General features: G+C 35.7%; 1 protein-coding gene and 1 long non-coding RNA gene across 4 annotated transcripts; one reads left to right on the forward strand and one right to left on the reverse strand.

Annotated features, from left to right (window-relative positions):
- Positions 1–5,793: 5,793 nt before the first annotated feature.
- Positions 5,794–26,248, forward strand: LOC135076877 (microtubule-associated protein tau). 3 transcript variants are annotated; one of them, XM_063971357.1, is made up of 10 exons: positions 5,795–5,897; positions 15,644–15,773; positions 20,140–21,544; positions 21,664–21,707; positions 21,834–21,993; positions 22,125–22,333; positions 22,657–22,842; positions 23,182–23,211; positions 24,235–24,402; positions 24,750–26,248. In XM_063971357.1, exons 2-10 carry the CDS (start codon positions 15,750–15,752, stop codon positions 24,810–24,812), a joined length of 2,289 nt encoding a protein of 762 aa, XP_063827427.1. In that variant the 5' UTR covers positions 5,795–5,897; positions 15,644–15,749; the 3' UTR covers positions 24,813–26,248. The 3 variants fall into 3 exon arrangements, with proteins under 3 accessions (XP_063827429.1, XP_063827427.1, XP_063827428.1); XM_063971358.1 differs by lacking the exon at positions 23,182–23,211 and having other exon boundaries at positions 5,796–5,897; XM_063971359.1 differs by lacking the exons at positions 23,182–23,211; positions 24,235–24,402 and having other exon boundaries at positions 5,794–5,897.
- Positions 9,839–11,042, reverse strand: LOC135076513 (uncharacterized). Its single transcript, XR_010258281.1, has 2 exons — positions 10,837–11,042; positions 9,839–10,620 (listed from the first exon to the last, which is right to left on the reverse strand). It is a non-coding gene; the product is annotated as an uncharacterized LOC135076513 (long non-coding RNA).
- Positions 26,249–27,332: the final 1,084 nt, after the last annotated feature.

The raw sequence follows: 27,332 nt of genomic DNA on the forward strand, positions 1-27,332 counted from the left end.
TGTTACCGAAATTTATGCGGAAACTTATCGGCAACGCGAACCGCAAACGAAAGTTTTGAAAGCATAATAAACTGCAGAATATCACTAAATGCTCCTACCTAACTATAACGGATTTTACTGACTGTAAAAAATTTAATAGCCAACATTTTAACAATGTACAGCAGTCTATAAAGTTTTATAGTTTCTGAAACTTTACAGTATTTTTAAATCAAAAACGGTTTGGAAATAAGTACCTACGCCTATGTACAGTCACGGAATGAAAAGGTTCGTCAGTTTTCAAATTGATTCCTTCAACGAATCGCAAGCACATATTACCTTTTGAAACTATGTTACAGAATAATCTCGAGTTAGAGAAAATAATCTTTAACTGTTCGTCAGTAAAGTTCAAAATTATTCAGATCAAAGTTGTTTGACGATTTATCTTGTCAAGAAGATTATTATGATTGATAAACTAAAACCTTCTTGTTGGTTCAACCTGCCATTATTATTTCTATTAAATAAAAAAATCTATTGTCAATTGGTCAATGTCATCATTGCATTGCACTGATGGGATAGAAAAATAAACAAGCAAAACCTTATTCGTTATAGATGACCCACGCTGAACTGTCCCGCCAAACTCAATGACAGGGGGGCGCTACCATCGTTCAACTATATGGTTTCCAACATGGCAAAAATCTGAACCAGCGATCCGGTATTGACGGTGGCGCCCCACTGTCAATGTCATCGACAGGACAGTCCAGTATTTTGGAACTATAGCAAACGTCATGAATATTTATTTAATTAAATGTTAGCAGCACTGTTTCTTGCACTGTTATGTTGGCAGGTTTGACTCTTACAGTACCTAGTGCAAGCGAAAACCGACACTAAGGTGACGAACCTTTTCATTCCGCGACTGTACATACGTATTATATTAGTCATTATAAGTATCAAAGAAAGACTGTTATTTAAAATGATATGATTAAATAAGATGTCTGAAATCTTTAATTCAATATGTAGATTCATCGTTTTAGAAGACAACATAACAAAGTCTGTGATGAACAATGGAAACTACGCGTAGCTGTGGTAGAAAATACTATTATGCAATGACAACATGGAAAACACATAATATTATGTACTCTGCGATGCTGCCGAGTGCCGCAGGAAATTCAATATTCCCGCACCGGGTTGGTTTCTAAAACGTCCAATTTGTACCGAGGCGTGGGATGACACTTATTTATCAACCTCAGTGAAATCACTTTCTTAGGCATCAATAAAAATACCCATGATGTACTTTTGTCGTGGGTAGGTCATATAATTAACGTACTTATCATTTTATACGAGTAAGATCGATACTCTCTCTGAATAGAAACAAAAGAAAATAAAGGACAATGTTCGTTCTCCATACATTGTTCGCCTAAGAACCAACAATTTTGACATATTACTACCCGAAAGCGAAATAATACGATTCTGTGTGTAAGAACAATGATTCCTGATGGACACTTGCCATAAAATTAATGATTAAGAATACTAAATCACAGCGATTTTATAATATGTCGTTTATGACAACATGGCGTCTAATGTATTGTGTGAATGTATGAACGCCGATTCGCGAAAAATGTTTTATATTGTCGTCACGCCGAGTCGCAGCCAAATAGTATAAAATAATAGAACAAGTTTTAGAAATACAACTCGGAATTCCACTTTTATAATATGCCCACATATTGCACGTAAATAAACAACATGAATCGTAGGTTGTTTCCACCCTTGTCATCTGACACATGAAATAAACTCCTATTGTATTATAGATATCGAAGCCGAATCGTATATAATAATAGAATGGGTTTTGGAGATCACTCGGGGTTCCACTTTTATAAAAAACCTACATATTGCATAAAAATAACACGAATCATGAGTTTTCTTTTCACCATTTACATCTGACACGAGATAACAAACTCCTATCTCCATGACTACCGTCGTAGTCTATGCCAAAGACTACAATATTTTAAGCAAGAAGTTTCAAACCTTAGCGGCTACAGTAACCCCTGGGCCACATATATCAGGTCGTCGGTCCACCTTGTGGTGGGTTGACATTGCAGAATATGACTTTTGATAGGTTCATCATAGAATTCGGCGGGGATATCCTCACGGAGGAAGTTCGAAAAAGGGCGGAACAAGATCTTATAATAATGCAAGGCCGAAGCTGTAACGGGCGTGCTCCTACGTGTAATCCGGCGAGTATGCAATAAATAGTAATGTCTGGTAAATAGTGGTAATACGTATCGTTCGTTCGTTCGTTTCAGCCGAAAAGACGTCCACTGCTGGACAAAGGCCTCCCCCAAGGATTTCCACGAAGACCGATCCTGCACCGCTCGCATACAGGCACCTCCCGCGACCTTGACCAGATCGTCGGTCCACCTAGTAGGAGGCCTGCCCACGCTACGTCTTTCGGCTCGTGGTCGCCACTCAAGAACTTTCCTGCCCCAGCGGCCATCAGCTCTACGAGCTATGTGCCCCGCCCAGGGTATCATTTTGCATAGTCGCAAGACTTCACTCCGCTGCTGTCAAATCAATGTCGCATAATGTTATCGCAATGTGTGTGGCCCTTGGCCAAATCACAGAAGCCTATGCGAAGAAAGAGCACTTGAATGACAATGAAAATCAGGGTTACCATTTTATAAGATCTCCTCACTATTGAGGGTAACAAAGTAACATTAATAATCTAGCCATTAATTACATTTATTACCTATACGAGAAAGTAAAGCAACATGCGGTTTTATTTTAATTTGTAAAATATTTGTAACAGTTTGTTCTAAGTTTAGTTTTACAACAGTATTGCTGTTTCAGCTGTCACTGTGAAGCTTTGGGATAATAAATAAATAGAAAAAATATTAACATAAATATTTAATTAAGTTTTTATGTTCATTATCATAATATGCCAATTTAAGTTACACTGTGTGACAGTCTTTGACACTAAACAAACTCTTCAGCTTAATAATACCTACCTACAGGGCGTTTTTATAGTTACTCTTGCTGATGAAACAAGAAGGGTTGATTCTACTACTGAAATACAACTACTTTTCTTACAGGACCAATATCAAATTCTCAAAAAAATTCACATTCTCGTGATGGTGATAATTTCTATGGAGGGTTTTTTTTTTTATATTCGGTCTCTTGGGATAAGTTATTCCATTTGAGCAGTAGAATTAATCCTTTTTATTTGATCACATATAAAAATAACACAAGTTTTTAGGAAAACTTCTTCTTTGGTATGGTATCACCACGGAGTTATAATGGCGGCAACTCTGTATCACTGACTTGTAACTTTCAAACAGTATGAATAATAAGGGCACCACATTGGTTTTCTTTCTGAAAAAAGGCTTTCACTTTTAGTACTAACCCTTTAGCACTATTTCATTGAAATAAAAATACAATAAACGCACAGAAGACTGAAATTGAGTCAACTGACGTGACATTTATAATTTGTTGACATTATGACAGTTTGACAAGACTAGGGATTGAAAAAGTTTTAATTGAAAAAGTAAAATGACAATTTATTAAAACGATTCACAAGGATATAATCGATTAAAAATATTTATAAAATGTTCTGATACTTGCCTGTAGCGATTATCCAATCCTGGTTTCTACTGAAAAACTACCTCGTGGCAATTTTAATAAAATAATAAAATCTTTATCTTCTCTTTCACAATCTATAAAAGTTCATTTGGTCTATTATTATACATGCGCTATGAATGAGAGTTTTCGCGATTGAAAAATCCGCGAGATGGCAATACGTAGACGTGAGGTCCAAATGCTGCATGATTGGTTATTTTTGACATGACATTGACAGATATGTCAAAATCCACCAATCATGCAGCATTTGGACCTCGCGTATACGTATTGCCATCTCGCGGATTTTTCAATCGCGAAAACCCTCATTGGCATAGATTATAAGAGACTGGCAACTATACTAGGTTGATATATGTTTCTCTCACTTCAACTGGCATTGGATTCAACATCGGATTCTGACACTTTTACAGTTATGATACCATGAATATCAGTTTATGGTCCTAATTATTTTCATTTTATTTACGACCTTCGACCAGTTGGACACTTTAGATAGCTTCTTGTAATAGTGTCAATATCTTTTTAGCTTTTAACGCAAATCTAGTCTTCTAATCGATTTATTTTATTTTCAAAATCAATTTTTTATTGTCTATGATGGCCGCAGGAACATCACTATACATGGACTCCCAGCAATAAAGTACGGTAATGCCTCGTACAGATTTTATCGGCAAAAATAATGGAACTTGATAGGTTTTAGACCATGCCACGCACCAAAACGTCCGGAAGTTGTAATAGTATTATAGAATAAACGTTAAAAGACTTATTTATTTAATTTTTCAATGCTTAAGTGTCCATTAGAATGAAAGGGTGCTTAATGTATTAAAAAAAATAGAAAATAATTATGATGGGTTAATGTTTTTGGGCGGTTTTTTAGGCGGTTTCTGACAATGTCCTTTCTGTACATTAATAAATTCGCTTTCATTTCAGCAAAGAATGTTTAAGTAAAGCAAAAAATTAGCGTATGCCTGGCTTGTTTGAACTTAACATAATGATTTGTAAAAGGCCCTGACATGCTATCATTAAGTGAAATATTGCTACATTATTTTTGAATGAATAATGAAAAAAGGAGTACTAAGTAGCTAGGTAGGTACATAGTCTGTCTGTTTACCAAATCTGTTACACAATAATTACAAATATATTAGGACATAGGACATGTCACTTCTATTTAAAATCTTACTTGAGATCAAAGATCAGGCAAACATTTTACTTAAATGAAGAGTTTGAGCGCTATGAATCATCCTCGTGCGTCTTATGTACTCGTATGGGCGTAGGTAAAGTAAGGATGAATCAGCAATGATGAATATGGAGAGATTAAGTAGAACCTCTGAGAAAAACTAGCGCTGTCTTATTGTAGTTACATTCATATTTCAGATTTTAGCAAAACCTGTTTTTCTGTAGGTCATAATGTGATTTTGAAATGGCGTCGCGACTTAATTTCTAGTTTGTATTCTAATATGCTTTTCCTTGTTGTTGCAGGTAGTTACCGTCAAGAAAACTCTATTTTCCTCCGCGTTATGGGATCGGCTCATCTAATAAGTGATTCAAACTATTGAGCAAGGTAAAATAATATGTTTTTCATGTTATGTAACGCCACTTTAATCATTTTGGTTCTCGTGTTTAGCTCGATTTGTTTATACGAAGGCTCTGGAGTATTTTTCCATGGCATGAATCATGGGTGGTATTACTGAAGCTGAAGCGCACAGAACGCAAGTCAACATTTCATGTCCCGCTTGGATGTATAAGGGATGAAGAGGACGGACAGCTTGTTTACCTCAATGGAATCGGATGTGAGGTGTGATAGAGTCTCGCGAGGGATTGTCCGAGGGAAGTTGCGCGCGCATCATTTTCAGGGCGCAGGACCCGCTCTTTGCCAGAGTTATGAACTTTTAGACATGTTTATTCACAGGCATTTTCCTTCAATATCAATATATGATGAGATATTGAAAATGTATGCCCATTATACTGGTTTTTCGATAGCCAATATCTGGGGAAATTTTAACAAATTTTCCAAAGTTAACCTATTGTTTGCACGGGTTTTTTGGTACTCGTCGAGGTCCGTTGTCACAAAAACACTAACAGCAAATCTAGTTGGTTACAATAAAGTTAGGTTAAAAATATGTGTTTTAGCAGTAGTCATTTCTAAATGTTTTCACGGTCTTCACATGCCTCATTCGCCGATAGAGGCCGCACGTTTCATATCAGGCTTTGCCGGCGAACGGAGGGTGCGTCCTTCAGTCTACCTAAAGCCCAGTAGCCCATTATCATTCAAGCGACTCTATCACCTGTCTCCCTAGGTAAGTCCTACCACCTACACACACCAGCACCGCCTCAGCTTTCCCAAGCTTCAACACAAAGAATATTTCAGTAACTAGTTCATCCGTAGCCACTGTCGGCAAATACTGTAGTTATTGGTTCAACTGTACGTATCGATTGACACTTAAATTATTTATTAGACAGCTAAATGTAATGGCCACGTCATCATTAGTAAATATAAATAGACGGACTACTTCACTATTATGTAGATAAAATCCATCAAAATGAATCTAGGAAGTTACCCTGAATGTCTACGTGTACAAGTACTCGTGCCTGCCTAGATATAGTTTTTGATCTATGTAATCTTTCCGCTATTACGCAGTTACGAATATGATAGGACTAACGTTACGGTACTGAAGTATTTTATCATTTATCTATGATTAATTTGAATTGGTTGTAACTACACACAATTACGAGTAGATACTCGTACGAGTACGAGGCTTTCTGATATCAATTCTAACAAATGCCACAAGGTTGAGATATTAATAAAATACTCAATTCAGTAAGCTATGATAAAGAATAGAGATGTCACTTTCAATGGAGTGCTAATAATAAAGTATTTACATATTTTAACTATCCACTTAAAGACAGCTAATTCTTAGACACATGGACACTTATTAACAGACATGCTAATTAAGTATGTTTGAGATGCAACTATGAAATTAAAAGAATTTATTTATTTAGTAGGAGACTACTAAGACACTTCTTCTGATACAAATATACACTTGACACTAGGATATCTTAAAAATTTTAATGATCCTGTAATGATTTCAGTTAAATTTACGTTCACAAGAAGATAGGCTAATATTAATATTATTAAAACACAAAATGCTACATGAAGATGGTGCTAGGTTATCAGGATTTGCAAAAAACAACAATTAAATATTATGTTAAGATATTGAAGGTCACTAATATTATGATTATAACGATTATTCGATAATTTCTTGATGAAAATTTGCAAATCGATCATTGCTATCTATGCTTACAACGGTACTCTAACATCTAAGATTTTATCAATTTTCATCTTCTTAAATAAGTACAATATACTGACTTATCACATTAATACTTTAGATTTAGATAATTTAATGATTAGTTCATTAAATCTATTTTATATGATTTTTTTTAAACTTTAACCTTTACTGAATATAATTATAATCAGCTATCGAAGCATATCAATACTTTATCGTGTTACATCGAAATCTTCAATTTTTTACCACTAATCAGATGTACAAAAACTAGAATTAATAAAGTCATTACATCTTTCCACAATGGTTAAATAATTGTATTCCAATACCTATCCAATAAAACTTAATTTAAGTAAACGTAGAGTCCATTTTAAACAACCGTTTGCCAAAAAACGCGTGATTGCTTTTTTAGAACAGTCTTTGTGGGATGTCATTGTGTCTAATGGCAAGCAGGAAGCTACATTTGGCAGTGACTCAGGCTGGTACTGCAATCGTGTCACTTTAACTGTATCGACACCCACGCGGTAATGGCCTTAGGCCACTTTTGGATAACATATCATTAACGAAGCTAAATTATCAAAGAAACAAAGATAAGAAAATTACTCACATATTTCTGGATTCTTGATGGTTTTGGGTTCCTTAATGTCTCGTTACAATTTTTGCCAATTGCATCTTCTGTGGGAAACAAATTAGATCTTTGTCAAATTAATACACTGTAATCTTAGTTGAAATAAGTAATACGTTGCCGTAATGATTCGAATTAAAGCCAATTTTCATTTGAATGGTCTAATTTTATTTGATTATCTCTAACGAGATTATTAATGAAGTTCGTTATGAGATTGGAATGGGAAAATAATAATGATTCGATTGATACGAAAATATTACAGGTACATTATGTTAATTATATCACAATGACATATAATTTGATAACAAGCTGTAGGTTATGTTATAACGTAGGTACATGTCTTATTATAATTAACTTTTTAAAAAAATAAAACCGACTTCAAATGCGTGAACACAAAAAAAAACTAAAAATTAAAAATATTGCGTATAAAAAAGTTCATCCCCAATTTTCCACCCTTGGGGGTGAAATATTTTCTTCAAATTCGCATGAAACCACCCTTTTGATAATACCTATTCAACAAAAAAATAATCGTTCAAATTGATTTATAATCGGCGGAGATATTGCGTATAAAAAAGTTCATCCCCAATTTTCCACCCTTGGGGGTTGTTTTTTCTATTATTAAATTTAAATGGGACCACCCTTGAAGTATTACCTATACGCCAAAAAAAGATTTGTTCAAATCGGTTCATAATTGGCGGAGTTATCGCGTAACAAACATAGAAAAAAAAAAAAAACATACGGGTCGAATTGAGAACCTCCTCCTTTTTTGAAGTCGGTTGAAAATACTATTCACGTGCATGCACTAAACAATACTTGTTTACATTACAAGTAGGTGCCAATTACGGAATATCACTTACCTATATTGTGTACTCGAACTTAAGATGATGACGTTCACCATCGATGTAGTAAAGTAGCGATGATCCGGTATACACTGCTTATCATTTCTACCGAATTTCTGATAAAACTTTTACTATTACTTACTGTAAAGTATCACTGATTACTATTCCAATACAGCCTTACATTTTAAATAGGTACAATCAATAAATTCCAAATTATACTAGATTCAAACTCCATAACTATTAACCTTCTTGTAAAATTTTCACTTGATTATAATACTTAGCACAAGTGTTAATCCTAAAACCATGATTTATCACGATATTACTAGTTTAGTGTTAAAATACTAGTTATCAGCTACGACATACATATCTAAAGCCAAATAATTATTATGTAGATAAAAAATTACGTATGGTTTAGGGGTTTTTTGCAAATGGTAATCTCCATCAAGAAATCAACAGAGTTTGAAGGTATTTAAACGAGAAAATCCCCGCTGATGAAATAATTAGGCACTTATGAATATAATTCAGTGCTTATGTATGTTTAAATTACTCCAAAATTCCGATTTTTATAAAGCTTGGTAGGTACAGACCTACCCTACCTAAACTTCTAGTCTATTTTGTTAGCGTGTGTGTTATAGATTACATGCCCATCCCACATCTCTCTATTTTTTTTAGGTAAAAGCTGTGTTTCGCATGTCTATACATATAAAAGTCGCATGATTGAGAGCTAGTGGACACGTGCGTGATATCTATTTAAGGCAGACGTGGAAAATTTGGACAATTGACCTAAACTACTAGCCGTCATTTTAAGGGGACACGAACGAAATTAATGACCATTGAAACGAGTTCGTCATAGTAAATATTCATAGTTGGCAGCACATCAGACAATACTTTTTTATTGCAAAATGGCACCTATGGCAAACCACATAAGATGCTACAGTATTAAGCTGCATATGCCATTGCCTGTGCGTCAGCGATTTAATTCAATGTTCAAGTGATATTGATTTGACCGATGTCCTTGATAAAGTTTATATTATCTGCTTTGTTTATAAAATTTGAAAAACAAATAAACATCGGACTTTAATAAAATTTGAATGACGAGGTTAATGTCTTATGAAGGAAAACTTGCAAGATCATTGACCCATTTCCTGTGTTTTAATGTATTTTCTTTAAAATTCGTTCGTATTTCAAGTATAAAAACATTGAGGCGATAGCTAATTATAATTTTGGAGAGTTATTTATGCTAAAATATTGTCTACTAATTTCATTTGTTTGATGTAGAGTGACTCATTAATTAAATAAGTGGGTTGTACGTTATATCATATTCATAATAATTTATGTAATTGCAATGATAAATAGGCTTGCCAACATATGCATCGCTCTGTGTAGTCATGAGCAGTTATATGTGTGAATCTAGTCATCGAGGCAACACTTGTTGGGTTTCTTCGGTTAGGGTTTTAAACTTTATAGAAGGAAAATATTCATAGAATCACAAACACAGTTTCAATACTTATTTATTCATTGAGAAACAATTAATATCACTATTTAATTTCGCATGCATAGCACAATTGACATAAAAAGTATAGAATACCATTCCTATACAATATTAATTCTTATCAATCTAGAACAAATACCTTGAGCATACACTATAATTATTATCATTCGATACGTATTTGAGAGATAACACCACAACTTGAATGTGCTCATGGGAACACATGCGCATTAAACATAATACCCGCGTACTTAGATCTACCCTTAACACAATAAATAGTGGCCTGGTTTACACTTATTCTGCACTTGGAGAGCGGCACATTGTTCAAACATGCCTACAGTCAACTAGCTTCAGACTTGTCCGCTTCACCGATAAAACAAAAGGTGAGCTTATAATAGGCAAATCCACAAAAATCTGCTGACGCATGTAGTAATTTGGCCAGACTTCCCCCGGCTCCGACATTTGCGTAGATCCAGAGGCATATTTTTATATTGAAGCCCGTGTATCAACAAAATGGCAATCTGCCATTTGAGCGCTATTTCGATGATTGTTTGGGTCGAAGCTACCCTATTCTTTGCGGGAAAAACTCGAGGGGCTGGGGGTTGGTCTGCGGGGGCGGGGTTGGCGGGATATCGTGCTGCGGCTTCAGCAGGCAAGGGTTGTCAGTTCCTGGCTTCGGACTGCCGTCCGACTTCTTCTGAGCGTTTCCCGACGGTGTCAGGTGCAGAAGGGGTAGCTGACCCTTCGGGCACACTGGCGGTCTTTCCGATTTAGGCTGCATGTTTCCTAGAAAGATACAAATTATGTTATTAACTACCACACGTTAATTCATGTACACGTAAGTAAATACTAATAGATAAGTATTTGGACAGAAATGATTAGTTTTGGACGGTAACGTCAATCTAAAAGTAAATAAATAAATAAATATTAGATAATTCTGATTCACTCGGAAGTAATAAAATTTAAAACAGCGGTTAAACTAAACACTTGCACAACACTCACTTTGTATTAAACTTATGTTTTCCAAACGGGAACTGATAACTTCGACTCCGTTTATAAACATTGACGATTGATTTATATATAATGTGCTTGCACGGCGGACTGGTGCGGAATGTGTACTGCGTGGCTCGCTCTGCGGTTTTATATCGAGGGTGAGTCACATTTGGCAAAAGAACTCTCCATCACGCCCCGCGTCATAGCGGACCACTGACGCGAGATCGAGTGACGCCAGTCGGCGACTTGCGAGACTGTAACGTGTTCAAGACATCAGAAAACCGAACACGTAGACGGTGAATGTGATTCGGAAAATCAGGTTAGGTTTCAGTGAGTTTTCGTCCCAAATGAGACTGGAACTTTTCATTGTCATGAAACAGGGCAATATCTGGTAGAAAGTTTTTCGTGCCTTCAGAAAATATATTTTCTAACTGAATTCATTTAAATAATCTAATCACTGCTTAATAATCTAGTCACATTGGTATTTCTGGTTTCACAGAAATCCAAAATTACCGTAGGGATTTCAATATGGGTTTCACTAAAAGACTGATTCACGAGGAAAGTTTGTGTACGAATTCATACTATGCATATAAAGCCAGGGCGAGCCGCCAGTTAATAAAACAACTCCCCTAGGCCTTTGGTCAACTTTTTCGACCACTTTCAGTGAAATGTAAAAAAGCCATGCATACTAATGTGGGAAATGTTCAAGAGCCGTGAATTTGCGTTTGCGCAGATGATTGTTGCATTATCAATAGTTACTTATGTATAAGAATCAATCATACAGTTAGGTACATAATATTATGTGCATGAATCAATCATATGATCAGATAAACGGTAGAACATTACGTCAAACAGGACATCGGACAGACGACCGTTTCAACCTTTTCAATTTACCCAATAGCAATCAAGTAATTACAGTACTATTTATTGACAATGGAACAAATTACCCGTTATTACACTAAATCTATTCTACGTAAGAGAATTGCTACCAATCACGTAATACCATTTTTTATTAGGAATAGGTATCAAACTTGGCCGGGAGAATGATCAAGTGAATCTACGTCATCTCATTCAGCTGTCAAGCAATTATCTTTTCCTCCTTTATCGGAGTGTTAAAAGAGGAAAACCGTTTTTAATAGTTTAAGCTGCGATCAGGCGATTAGGATCGTAAGACAGTCATGTGTTAACAGATAAGCATTTACAATTTGCATTTACTTACAACACTTACTCACTTTCTAAGTACATGAGGGTTTTTTTGGATGAATAATTACGTTTTAGTGTCTTTTGGTAAACGTTTTTGTACCTTCCTATCGTGTAGTAAAATTGATGTCAATAAACCCATTGGGGACAAATCAAGGTATTTTTCGATAACCTCATGATAGTCACGCAATGCAAAATCCTTTTTTTCTATGGTCTACGCGTTCATTGACTTCAGAAGTCAGTTAACTTTGCTGTCAATCATATTTTAACACACACTTAACAGAATTTTCGCAACTTTTTTCTGAAGAGAAAAGCATTAATTAGTAAAATAGGACTAGACCTAGAAGCCCAGATAGACAAACTACTTACTTGGATTCTTACTTATGTACTTAGTAAAATGTCTCCCTAATTAATTAATTAATTAAGGCCTGTTTGTGAATTAAGATTTTTGGTTTGAGCATGCTCATCTTCTAATCAAGTATGAACTTTGCATAATTTATTAAGCCTTGAGTAGAAATTAAGATTCAAGCATACTCAAGAGCTGGAAATCTCAATTCACTAACCGGGCCTAAGAAAATAATTCATTTATACATACAAATAATTAATGTTTGTACGACATAAAATTTAATCATGACCTGATAATTCTTGGCATAGAATATCATCAATCATTTCAATAAAATAAATAGATATACTTACCTAGGCTTGCAATTAATGTGTCATTATTAGTCGATTTTCGGAACAAGAACTTAGTTCAAATGTTCTTGGACTGTTGTTAACGTATAATTTTCTTATCATAACATAAAGATCTGACGTTAATTTAGTTTCGTTTGCGTCCGTAATGCATTTTGTACGCACTACTAGTTATGTAATCAATCTTGTAAGTTATACCACGTTATACGTAATGTATGACAGCTATAGTAGGTATTTAATAAAAAATCAATAGTCAATTTTAGTTTGCTCATTGTGACACAGAAAAGAAAATCATAGTTCATTACAGAAATCATAATTTCATGTTTTGATGCTTCTTTTTAATACTGAAATGGCTGAATTATATTTCTAGCAACACAACAGTAAACATAAACAAAACTCAAGGTCTGTTATTCGAGTAATTTTAATTGTGAAATATCTATTTCTATCCATTCCTTGCTATGCGACAAAAACTAAAATAGAACTGAATTATTTGTGCTTATAAATAAATGCTGAAAGTAGAACACTTTCTGAACAATCATAATTTTTCAATGGCAATTTTCTTGCTAAAATGCTCTTAGTTTGAGTTAAATAATACCCAAGAGCTTATGGTCGAAGATCGTAAAGCTAACATTAGCACATAATCACAACGAATGTTTCCATGTTATCCCTTTAGCAGGTCAAATCATAAAGGTAGATTAGGCATGAAAGCATAATCGCGACCGCGAAGGTCAGGCCCTCCCAAGGGGCTCTAGGTGTGGTTAGGGTTGCCAGATGATAAGCAAAAGGACAGTCATGTATTAATTTTCCATGTTTTTCCGCCCTCTATTAAGTTATTAATGTAGGTAAGTTATGTTTTCTTATTCGTTATTACGTTTTAAGATGTGTACTGTGTGTCACTTTAGCACAGGATAGCAAAGGAGGTATCAAAAGGTGGAGGCATACTTTTATGTCCTAACACAGATTCTTCGTTATACATATTAATGATCAGGCAACCCTAGAGTGTCTGGATGTCTAACTAACAATCCCCTCACAATTTCCCAACACGTGGTAAAAACGTGCGTTCATTGTAGTTGGCAGCTATCCGAATCTTTAAAAGATTTTCGCCTCGAACACTTTATTTTGCGACTATAAAACAGAGAAATATTTGGTATCGATAACAACGTATTACTTTTGTATGACGTAAAGTACGAGTACGTAGAGTGAATGCACGTTATATTACTTTTCTATTAATGTTTTTGCTGCTTAACTTTTAATTTAACCAATTACCGAGTCCTAGTTGGTAAAAGTCGGTGTTCATTTATTTAGAATTTTTTCACACATTTCCCTCTGCTAAATTTTGAAATGGGACTAAATAGTCAAAGGTCGAATTCATCAAAATGAATTCAAATTAAGTATGTCATCTGGCTCAGTTAATTTGTAGCATTAACATACTAATGAATAGTTACTTTAGTAGGTATAAATACTATAGAATAGGGCTTTGTTTAAAAATATTGCAAGCTTTCAGTTTGCGATTGATTGAATTCTTAATAGCGCACGCAATCGCAAAACCATTCTTTCATGACGACTTATTAATAATATGACGGGATTAAAATACTCAAAAGTGTGCCAAAAACAGATACAATTTGGAATGTTCAAATTAGTAATTGTTATTTTTATTTGAAAACAAGAAGAAATCATCTTATGACGCAAGAAGTTTCAGTTTTCAGCGCGAGCTGTTTTTGAGAATTCAGTAAAGTCTTAACCAGGTTCCACAAGTAGGTTTATAATGAGTTTTATTTTCAAAAAACATTTTGAATTAGTAAGTAGTGTTTTTGGCAGTATGTCTTTACACTTCTTACAACTGTGTGTGTAAGTATCTGTTTTGATGATTATAATGATACGAATAGCGTAAAGTAAATGAATTTTGGCTAGGGAAAACTTCTGATAAACAACTATATTTTTTGCAAAGAAATTCTGAAATATGGTTTGACTTCACTTGAAAAATTAAAGAATAAAAATGAAAATATATGCATATAAATAAACATTATGTATTTACTTAAATAAAAACGACAATGGGATCGGTATAAAATGTTCGTGCTCGACACTTATACCATATCTTTGGAAAAGAAGTGAGCATCATTTATCATTAGCTCCAATGAAAAATTACTATTGAATAATTTGTAGTTTCGTCATTTACTTACGTCGATAGTTCAAGTAGTGTAGAAATGATGTGTCATTTCGGTTAAACTTACGCACTTTAATAGTACTTAAGACGTGAGTCATGTACTCATTTACAGAAAAACTAATTTTGGTTACTTGCAACGACAGTAAATTGACTCATGTACTTTAAAATTCTCGTTGGAAAATGTAAATAATGCCTTCAGATGACTCAGCTTTGTTTGTGATGCACTTTTAGAGATTAGAGCTTAACGTATTTTGAATGATCATTGTATTGCTGTGAATCCAAATCGGTGAAATAAAGAAATTTTTAAAATTTTGAAATGTAAAGATTTGTAATATTCGTTTCTTACATAATTATCCATTACATATGTTTTTTATTTCATGGTCATCTTTTCATGTGTGTTAGTTTGATGTAGCCTATGTACGCCTTACAGCTTCTTACAGAAAATGTACCTACTACTTAGTTTTCTCCAACTTAAAGTACAATCAATAACTAAAACCAATGTAATCGTATTCGCGTGCTTTAGTTCAACTGTCGTTAGGCGAATCAATCGAACTAACTAGTTGTAAATTGCACAAGAGAAATTGCACCTAATGTATAAAATCGTAGATTTATTGTATTAGACCCGTAGGTAACCACATAATGGCCACTAAGTGTGAAATAGTTCGCATTACAGCCGCCGAAGCGTCAGCAAGACACCACACGAAAGCGAGTAGTTTTACGATAAAATGTCGTGGCTAATAAAAAATTTACTGTCTTTTATAGTTTCAAGGAGACATCGCAAATAAGCGATCGCCTCGTCGAGCGAAGAATTATGACATACAATCCTCTGTTTACTGTTTGAAGATATAAAGGTTTTATAGCTAGAAGTATGGAAGCTAACATCGCGAACCGGGTAAGACTCGTGACTGCGAGAGCACCGAGCCAAAATGCACCTTGCACCTCAATCTGTGTACTTACAACGAATTTTAGGACATACAAATATAACACATTGTGTTTGCAATAGATGTGCGAATCTGTCTACAACACAAGTTAATAAACGCAGCGCAAAAACTTAGTTGATGTTTGTTTAGACCTCATTGTCGCAGTAATAGCCTCCTTGCGGTAAATTCAGCTTTTACTCAGCGTTTTGATTGAAAGAACGCAATTTCGCTCACTCATTGTTGGTTCGCGGCTTAGAAAAGGTGCGAAAGAATAGTTAACGATACAGTACGCCGAAAAATACGTTTATAAACGAAAACCGCCTTCCAGACGCTTTGGGCTATTAAGTAATCAATTGGCACACTTGCTCATCGCGATAAGTTTAATGTTCCAGCCATTAGGAGCAGCTAAAAATTACAAGCTGAAGTTGGGGAATTAGGAGTTACGTCAGGCTGTTGGCTGCTACGACCAATAAATAAAGCCAAATTAGTTCGGCGCAACTTCACCAAATTGCTTAAGGGGCACAAACATCAGCAGTTATTTGCTTTACTCCCAACGAATTATAAAACTTTTTGTGATTTGATTTCAGCAATTTTTTCTAGATTTTCCTAGATGTTATTGTCCGTTATTTTGTATGTGCTTTAATAAACCTTTTTGCACGCAACTGACGTGAATACGGCGCAACGCAAGGGTGACATTATTTTTTCCATAAAAAGAACAGTGGGTCTAGACAAAGTGCAAATTATAATCGGAAACCAGTCGAAAAGTGGTCGAAAAGCCCCTTTTTTGTATGGAGTTTTGACGGATTCGATTTTCGATTCGATCAAAAAGTGCGTTTTGTCTAAAGTGCAAATTATAATCGCAAACCAGTCGAAAAGTGGTCGAAAAGCCCCTTTTTTGTATGGAGTTTTGACGGATTCGATTTTCGATTCGATCAAAAAGTGCGTTTTGTCTAGGGGGGCAGCTCTAAGTGTGAGTGCTTAATGTAATGAACGTAACATGTTTTCGATGACGATGAACGATGTCGACGCCTGTCAATTTATATGGAAAGATTATAAAACGCCGCAAACGCATCGCCTTGCCACGTGGAATGTGTGCTAGACGCTTATGTTACGAAGAGTTATGTGTGCGTACTGTTTCTAGATATCAATATCTATAGACGCTAAATAAATATAAGTATCAAATTGATACAGACTAGACGAGTGTATTATCATAAATAAATATGCAGCCATGCAATATCGCGCCAGTGTTAAACGTAGGTTTCGCGGATTTTACAGTATTCCGATGTAAAGTCAGTTTGGTTTGACGAGCGCAGTAGGTAAGTTTGTATGGCGGCGCACGCGAGGGCTGTCTACCGCGTGTTGTGTCTAGGTCTAGGCGTTTATGACTAGATTTATTAGGTATTTCATAGGTTTGATTTGCGTGGTTCACTTAATAGAGCTAGATAAAATATTCTAGGTGGCTAGACTAGGTACGTCATGGGTGGGGAAAAAACACGCTGACTTAGCTCATACAAAAACAAGATTCGTTAAATCATACTTACATACCTAGGTTATTATTATGAAACTGAAAAATATTACGTAGGTATAGCTGCTATAAAGCGTATGCTTTATAACAATTCAGTGGAAATACTAACTTCATATTAGTTTTACAGCCACAATGAAGGTCAATATGATTTTAAATGAAATCTATTATCTAATCATAGTTTACTTACGTACAAGTGGTATATTTTATTGAAATGTAAGTAAATCTAAATCCAATGATAAAGCTAAAGCTAAAGATTCGCAACCAAATTATGAGTCTTCACCCATTACAGCTGCAGCATAAATACTATAATACGAGTATGCTGTTTGTTTCCTTAATAAAGAAAAAATAAAAATATATTGTTATTAAAAATGGGGTACTTCCTATCAAAGATGCACATAATGTTGCTTTGAAACTTTTCATGTTCACTTTAGTAGGGATTATTAAGTAGGTACCTATTATGAAAGTAACTGTCCCTAAATGGTTTTGAATAATAAATAATTGTTAAATCTTTACAATGACGCGTATTAGGGTATTGTTAAATATCTTGGAGACGTAAAAATGTGTCACTCATGTCCCCAGTCTCTAGCAGTAGCTATTTACCAACTGTAAGGCCCTTTTCACACGTCCCGGTTGCCGGCTAACCGGCGCCGGGTATCCGGTGGTGAAGTGTATGGGCATTAGGGTGGTCCTTATTTTTCGACTTTTGAATTATCCCCGGGGCACTTTCTCATTCGATTATATACCTCTAAATATGAAATTAGCTTCTTTTGTTTTTTTTTTGTTAAGATTTAGAGGTCGCTACCAGCTGTCAAAATATTTACAAAAGCTTTGAAGATCTTAAATCATGGTTTCATAAATGTTTTATTTAAGTGTTTATATCACATTTTACGTGCAAATGAACATCGCATAGATAGAATAGACAATCGCTTCTTGTCCCCTTCTCCCCTCAACCCCTCTTCTGTACCGACCATGGTACCGACGCGTCGAGATACTAACAAGTAAACTCTTATATCTTAAAAATAATTGATTCAAATATGTACATTGTACATAATATTTTATCTTAGTTCATAGCAACAACAATAATTTTGTAATATTTTTATTTGGCTTTGGCTTTAAAAATAAATGAATCTAACAAATACAGATTTCGTTTTTACTTAAAATTCAAACCTTGGTAGCGACCCCTAAATGTCTTTTAAAAATATTAAAAAAAAAATAGAAAGACTTTCATATGGTATATATTCAAATTACGTGGTGCCCCACAAAATATAAGAAAAAAAATTTTTTTCGTAGGAATAAGGACCACCCTAATGGGCATGGTACGTAGCTTTCACATGTTCCGGCGTAATTAATCCGGCATGCCCATACACTTCACGACCGGGTACCCGGCGCCGGTTAGCCGGCAACCGGGACGTGTGAAAAGGGCCTAAGTCTGTTCATAGCACAGTATTGGAGGGCCCATATTTTTTATCCGGCAATAGCTTGTTGACCCAGTGGCCGAGTTCGTGACAGGCAGTATCTGCGATGCACACACAGGCGAACACGGAAGCACTGTGCACCATTTACCAGTTTTTGGGGACAAAACCCAAGAATTTGAACAAACATATTGAATTGACCAAATCTTGAAATGTACTTATAAATATCAAAATATTTTTTTTAAGTCCAATAAATGTACCTACGTTACTGAATGCTGATGTGTCTTATTGGACCAATAAATAAATCTATATTGGTCTGAGAAAGCTAAAAGTAATAAATCACTTTGCCTTGTATGTTATTTTATGAAACTGTAAATTTTGAAGTAAGCAACATAGCAAAGAGTATCTATAGGTACCGATTCAGTGAATAGCCGAACTTGAGTTAGAGCTAAATTAAATGCAATATGGAATACAATACAGCTGAAAAATAACAACAATGATCAGTAATTCAGTACTTAGAAAAAAGTACGGATTAAGTGGGCTATAAAAATAATGTCTACTGATGCGTTAAGTAAGCTCTTTTAAAACAGGCGTGGGCTGAGTTGCCCACGCGGCTTTTTAAAAGCTCGTCTTACCTATAGACTAGGCGTTTTACAAAGCTTATTATTTTACACCTACCTACATGATTTCTCTTATCATTTTCTAATTTGGTTTCATTGAAATATTTCAAGACCGAGGTCCTACTACGAAAAATTGTTTTGATCTACTTGACTCTAGTAGCTAGACAACATCTCAGTTAACATCCTATTTTGTGCTTAATATCAGGTGCGATTGCGGTCAAATACCTGCCTTGTTCTCATAAAAAAAAAACTTTTCTATCTTCAAGGCTTGGTACTATTGAGAAAGTCGTAAATGGTGAATAGAGATCATTGTCTTTAGTAGAGCCCGGATTGTTTTGGTCCGGGTCGAGTGCGGGTCGTGACAGCACGCTTGTCGCCGCCCACCGGTTTATCGTGTTCAATCACTCCTATTTTGTGGATTTGCTAATATTGAAAATATTTGCGGAGTTCGGTTTGCAATATGATTTGAGTATTGATATCTTTGGAATTCCCACCACTGAATCTAAATTGCAAATCGTGTATTTTGACGCTTAACACAAAAGTTGACAGCCTATTAAACTCAATTTACATGAAAGTACACGTTATAATGGCATTCAAAGACATGTTTAACAAAAACAAAACTTTGTACCTAACCAAGCTATTCGTTTACTAATGCTGCATAATGGGTCAAACTTTTATAACGGAGCACTGTTACTGTTTATCTAAATTAAAATCTTGGCTTTATACTTAGAACAGGAAATAAAGATGTTTTCGGCGTTTTAATATTTTATTTCCTTGTTAGGCTCCAGTGGAAGCTCGACCTCCGAGTGCAACTCCACTTGGCTCAGAGTTGCCCGCTCCGACACAACCTGCTCCTCGACCGCCTCTTGCTAGAGCCGATTCAAGATCATCATTCCAATTGCCACCACGACCGGGAGGTCCTCAGGCACCGGCTAGACCCCAGTTTCAACCAGGAGGACCCGTGACTGCCCCGCCGCAGTTCGGTATACGGCCTGGTACTCCGACGCCGCGAGGTCAACCTCCTCCAGGGCCAACCGGCTCTCCCCAAGCACGACCGCCACCCTTACGTCCATTTGGACCCCAGTCTATCGCACCTCAGGGTCCAAGACCCTTACAATCACCGACCTCAGGACAACCACCTCAAAGGGTTCCACCACCCAATAATTTGCAATTTGGTCCAAGACAACCTCCTCAGTTTGGAGCTACTACTCCGGACGCTGTTCGTCTACCAGCGCAACCTAATAACGGATCTGTTAAAAACGGAGTGACAGGGCCTGTACCTGCCCAACTACCGAGACAACCATCACAAGGTTCTCTACGTGGTATTGATCCCATAAACGGAAACCAAAACAAGTTAACCAATCTGGAGAACCAAAACCTCACAAACAATGACAACCAAAATGCAAAGCACTCAGAAAATGGCGTTGAGATGGCTGGCATCCCTAAAGGCCGGAGCTATAGCATTGCAGCGGCTCCTGGTGCACCCAATCCTCTTAAAGCATACGATGATCGGCGAAAGTCGGTCTCCGCGCTCGGAGGCCGAAACGAAGAATTCGGAAGCAAGAGCCCGGCACTAGGTTTCATTCAAGAGGGAAAGATAGAAAGTAAGGAACATGTCACCGGTTCTCAAGAAAGCCTCCGATCAGAAACATCTCATGAAGTCGGTAAAGATATTTCTGACCGACCAGAATCTCGTCTATCAGATTCGAAAATGACTGAATCCTTTATTGGTTCTCTCCCTACAATAAAGAAAAAATTGGACGACGACGACGATGTTATTCTGCAAAACACCTCAACTCCCGTTAAAAATGGTACCATCAATAACCAAAATCAAAACAAAGTTGACATGTCTGACCGTTCTCCTTCCTTGACCAGAAGCGAAGAATCGCCAGAACCCAAACAGGTATCACAAAGTCCGTTGTCAAACAAATCTCAAAGCGTAACGCCGGAACCTCAACGTCCTAAAACACCAAAAACTGAAATGAAACCATTGGGTGATTCTGGAAAAGATATAAAACCTGCTGTTACTCCAAGCAAAACTGCTCCGAAATCCCCAAATTTGGAGACAAAGCCCCCCATGCCAGTGCAAAAGAAGCCCAATGAGCTAAATACTTCGATCACTCCTGCAGATTCCAAGAAATCTACTCCACGTAAAGTGGCTTCGGCTCCTAAAGCTCGCCCGAAAGGTAACAATTTAGATTATGGAATTACTGAGCCGATCCCTATTCGTATCAATTTATGTAATTTATCTTTTAAAACATTAACTTATTTTGTATATTTTATAACGATTTGTTTACTTTTTCAGACGGAGACAATGACAGTGGTGTGGATGAATCGACACAAGGAAATGTGAGTACATTTATTTTATTCAAATAAACTTTGTCTTTCTATAATTTGGTTTAAGTAAAGAGTTTTGAATTATTCAAAACTCATTTTCTTTCGAGTATTTTTCCAAATGAAAATCATTGTTTTTAGGATGTCAATGGTTCTCCGGGTTCGCCTAACAAGAAAATCCCAAGCAAGTTGCCCATGAAAGAGAAGTCCAGTAACAGCCTGAAACAGAGTCTCTCTCGGTCTTCGAGCAAGAGTGCGACTGCCAAGACACCAGAAAATCCATTGCCCACAGAGAAGAAAAGTACTCTCTTCATTCATATATGTTTTTATTTTTATGTAGAAATCACAGAAATCTTAGTATTAGATAACTCTGTAATATTTTGACGATACTACACTATTGAATCAATATTAAACCAATGAACAATTTTACAGAGGTACCTATGAATAAGGTACAAGTTGGCAGTGCTCCATCTCCTAACATCAAAGCTGTGAAGTCAAAGATCGGTTCCCTGGAGAACGCCACATACAAACCTGGCGGTGGAAAAGTCAAGATTGAGAATAGGAAAATTGACTTCAACAATGTTACACCGAAGATCGCAGCTAAAAACGAAGCTTATGCTCCAAGTGGTGGGGCTAAGAAGGTAATACCTATGTATGAGGAACATTAGATGTATAAATTAATTAATTAATTATGTTCTCTGAATTTTGAGCTTCAACAATTTGATTTTCACAACGGACTACACACATACCTATCTCTACTTCTACACAATTTCAATTATAAAATTAAAGTTTGAGCTTAACCTATCTATGTAAGTACGCTAAATCTACTTAGGTGCTCGTATGTAACAAAATTAATTCCAGTAAAAAAACTTTCAGTATCAACGCATACTTTCCGAGAATGCATTAAAGATACAGCGCGTGTCAATTTCATTTCATTCTGAAAATAATGTTCAAACGTTTCCAGATCACAACCACCAAGCTGGAATGGAATGCGAAGTCGAAAATAGGTTCCCTGCAGAACGCTGCATACAAACCCGGGGGCGGTGATAAGAAGATCGAAACTGTGAAATTGGATTTCAAGGACAAAGCTAAACCGAAAGTAGCATCTACGGTCAACATCACCCACAAGCCAGGCGGCGGCGCTATTAAGGTAACTTAAAATCTAAATCTATAATATCAGAATTGAATTTTACTAATCAAGGTACTAGCCTAGGATATTTTCTATAACTTTACTCAATATCTGTGAGTATTCAACCAGAATCGTATTTAGAACAATAAGCTTCAGCATAGAAAAAAATACACAGTTGTGAGCCGTTTGCATAGGGTATTTCGATAGTGTTAAATAAAATCACATACGCACTCAATGCAAAGTAAAAAGTTTAGATCTCGTAAAGGTGATTGAAGTAAAATGTAGAGAATCCTATTTAGTAAGATAGTAGTGCAGGTTCTATTACTTCATGATTACTGTATAATTGCTATTATTCCTTAGTCAACAGTGGCAAAGAACGGAACCAGAGCAGTGAGTAAAAAACTAGATTTTTAAATGTCCACTTTTTGTTGTGTCCAATATATCACAAATGCACTATGTTTAAAATATATAAAACTGTTGTAGAGTTAAGCGATTGTGATTATGTACGACTTCTCAGGTTTGCGTAACGGTCTGTCGCTAATGAGGAGTCATAAAACGTCCATGTTGTTTTTAGTTGGTAAAATGGGCGTTGCCAAGGTGGAGGGCATCACATAAACACTTTGCTTTCCATGCCTTATGGAATAAGGTCAGTTTGGTACATTTTCCCAAGGAAAATGATGCCGTGTCAAACAAATTAGAGTGTCAATGATTAAGATTTCGAATGTTACGTGTTGCGGCTGTACTGGCACGCTGAACGGCTTGATGACAATGTTTACATTTCCACGAAAACTACATCGGAACACAAACGTCCGGAATGAATTAGACCACACATGAAACAATGTATCATGAATTAGTACATTCAATCACATTATTGTTTATAATCAAATACCAATTCGACACAAAGGAATGCCACAAAGATATCAGCATTGAAATACAAAGGGCTTACATAAGTAGCTGGTTACAAACGTTATGATATTCTTACATACACGATTCACACGAATATGGTCGACATGCACGCTATGAAAATCAATATTGATTATGTATGCATAACCTTTTGATGGAGCAAGCTCACCAGATAGGTACCATGGAGCATTTTACCTGCGACTGCGACGCACTACACATTTTACATAATATTTTATACATACATTATAGTAATATGAAATTCAATATAATATTTACTTTTATTATATTTATTTATACCATTAGGATTATATGCCTCAGTGTATGCTAATGACGTAGATAATTTGGTTCTGATGATATGTAAAATTACATATTTTATTTCATTCCATATCTAAATGAAATCAAGTTTTTCTCTTGATTTGTTAAAATCACACATCAATAGAGCCAAATTACTATAGATATTTTTATTGCCAGCAGTACGTATATTATATGCACATTGACTCTCCCGGACAGATTGAAAACCAAAAATTGGAATTCAAAGCTCAAAGTAAAGTGGGCTCCTTGGACAATGTAAAGCACAAACCAGGCGGCGGAGACATCAAAATATTTGACGACAAAGAGTACATCAAGCAGATCGGCCAGTCGCCCGTGCCCGATGCGCGAGCGCACTCCCGGCAGGAGGTGAGGCCCCTTCCTCCACTCTTGTGTGTTGGGCCTTTTTTCGTTGTGGTTCTTTTCTGTTTTCGCATTCTTTTGTTTTGGTGAAGGTCTTCATCACTTACGCGCCGCTCTTATCACATTCCTAATCACCATTTTTTTTTGTTTCAGCCACAATATTTGTACACTTTTTATTGAGTAGGTAAATTAGAGCAGGTGGAAGTTTTTGGTCATTTGATTTTGTGTTGACTTCACTAACAATTTCATTTTGGTTTTGTTTTTCGGTTTTGATTGCTAATTTACTTGACTTTGTTGTTCAGGAATTTATACATTTTGATGTGTTATTACAGTATGTTTTTGTTTTACCGTAGAGTCCACTACCACCACCGCAGCCACCGAAGTCCGATGAGAATCTGAACCAGCAGCCGTGTTAAGAAGATGCGCTCGAAGATTTCTGGATTTTATTCCAGGGTTACTACTCGTACTAACTTTTATAATCAAGAGTCCAACTTTTGTATTTTATTTTTTATATCTCGGTTATCGATACATTTGATGTATGTATGTACCCAGTTTGAGTGATCTATAGGAAGCTTGTTTAGGAATGAATGTCCATGTCGTTTTTATCAATGTCAATGATTTAGCATATCCTTGTAGACAATATGTTGTGAAATGTTTGTTTGTAATCTTAAAATGATTTTGATCGAATCAATTGTTAATTCAATGTGTTAGGACCTAGAATAAAATTAGTTTACGTACATTGAAACCATGATTTGTGACACGTTACTTGGTTTCGTTTATAGGAGTTAAATCTATCATGAGTGCCAATACATTGTATCTAACAGAAGTTATATCATTCATACATAACCTACCATAATAAGGACGTTTTCGTACCTTCTGATTTACCTAATGATATTAATAGTTCACATGTAGCATCAGTGTTCTCACGTTTGCAATAGCCGTTCATCAATTCTTTGGACACTTTTTATTGTAGAAGCACTATAGCACTTGCGTGTTTTGTTATAATATTTATTGGTATTTATAGAGGTAATATACGTCTTATTATATTGTATGTCTATTATTGTTACATTATTAAAAAGCTTCTTTGTTCTTTTTTCTTCTTTTCAGTTAGTTTATCAGTTTAATTAATTTGGAATGTTTGAAGGTATTGGACAGAGTTCTTGACACAGCAAAGTAGATAGTCAACCAGTCGATTGCTTGAAGTAACTAGGTAATAGCTATTTCATTTGAAGCAGGAGATTCCTTGAAGTTTAGCTTTTTTACGCAAATAGATTGGAAATTACTTTGTATCGTAAGCTTTTGTAATGTTGCTGTGGAGAGAACGGTGCGGGCTCGTGATTGACTGACCAGTTTTAAAATAAGTTATACTTAGTGATAAATGTTTTATATGTAACTACGATTATTATATCTAAGAATGTTAGGTTTAGATAGCGCGTTCGTTGTTAATGCTTTTAAGTCACTAAACTTACTTGCAATGGCTACGTTGAAATTTTGATATGTTTTGCTGCATTTGATATGTATTTTTGGAATAAAATTATTGTGTAAGTTCGCATATTAATGTCCGTTAATCGATTCTAGAACGAGAATATTGGATTTAGAAGTGTATTTTAATCTAAATACGTACTAGGTGTGATTAAAATAATATGAATGTCCTATAATATGTAATTGTGACCTGTATAATTATTTTCTCTTATTATGTTTCTTCATTCCACGAAATATTCAACTAATATTACCTGCTGGTTAAAGTAGGACGTTATTCGAAAATCTTTGAATTCGTTTACTTTGTAGACTTTTGTGAACGCAAATTGTCGTATATGTAATTGAGTAATCATTTAATATAACTTAACACCGGTATTTTGTTTTATTTCGATACTGTTTTTGTATGTACATTAATTATACACAGCAGAGTAAAAAAAAACCTTGTAGCAAGATGCAACAGACCAACTTGGCTTTTAAAGTACTTATTTAGGACAAAGAGACTATGGTGGCAATCTTTTTCACAGCTTTTGTCACTCATAAAAATGTAGGCCTGAAACTGCACTGAAAACTTAATTCAAACTTAAAATTATATTATTATAAGTTTAAGTTGGAATCGGGTTCTTAGTGTAATACACCAGCCTAAGTATTGTAAAACATAGGTTACTGACACTCTGCACTTACACGCCTTTACCTAGTCTACAAACGAAATTGGATTTGAGGTAAGTTACATTTTATTTTTATTAAAGAGTTCGCACATATTAAAATAATCTTATCGATGGTACTCGTACTCATTGGTCGAGCTCTAAGTTACAGTCAATCATTAATTATTTTGTGTAGTAGATTTGAATATGTACGAACTTTGAGAACATTATTCTTAGATAACAGGAATCATAGTTCTGTTATAACTATTTATTTAATTAATTGACTGTTTATGAATTAATTATTTTTAATTACTGCACTTTACTAATGACAACCGAGATAGAAGGCGTTATGATTAGCAGCGATTAGCCGAACTTTTATTTTAGTCTTCGTTCCACAAGAAAGTTACAAAACTTTTATCCAAAATCTTGATAAAGTTGTAAATAAAAATTCTAAAAATCACATTTTAATATCAAAACTGCGACTTAACCTAAAATCTACTAACTAAAAATAATTTTAAACAAATTCTATAACTTTACAACTTCCACACAGGAGCACTACTACGTGACAGAAGAATGGAACGACGATCGTCCTTTGTCGCGCTGCCGTTCTGCGCGGGCGCCGCGTACGCCGCGCACACCGCGAGCCCTGTCTCCTCGCCGCAAGCCCCAGGTCTTGCTGGACGAGGAAGACAACATAGTGCGAAGGAACAACGAGAGAAACCGCCGCTCATCTATGGCACGACCAGCGAGCGCCCGGGACCCACCACGCTCCGCTTGCTCAAGACGCACTTCGCTCACGCAGCGCCCGGCGTTTTC

The sequence above is a fragment of the Ostrinia nubilalis genome, chromosome 12, assembly GCF_963855985.1.
Source record: "Ostrinia nubilalis chromosome 12, ilOstNubi1.1, whole genome shotgun sequence".
NCBI classification, from domain to species: domain Eukaryota; kingdom Metazoa; phylum Arthropoda; class Insecta; order Lepidoptera; family Crambidae; genus Ostrinia; species Ostrinia nubilalis.

Bases quoted from the DNA above. Each gene is read 5' to 3' on its own strand.
- LOC135076877 (XM_063971357.1), top strand. From the start codon at position 15,750: ATGGAAGCTAACATCGCGAACCGG. The intron at 21,545-21,663 runs GTAACAATTTAG...TTACTTTTTCAG, and splicing joins TCCTAAAGCTCGCCCGAAAG to ACGGAGACAATGACAGTGGT. The intron at 24,403-24,749 runs GTGAGGCCCCTT...GTTTTACCGTAG, and splicing joins GAGCGCACTCCCGGCAGGAG to AGTCCACTACCACCACCGCA.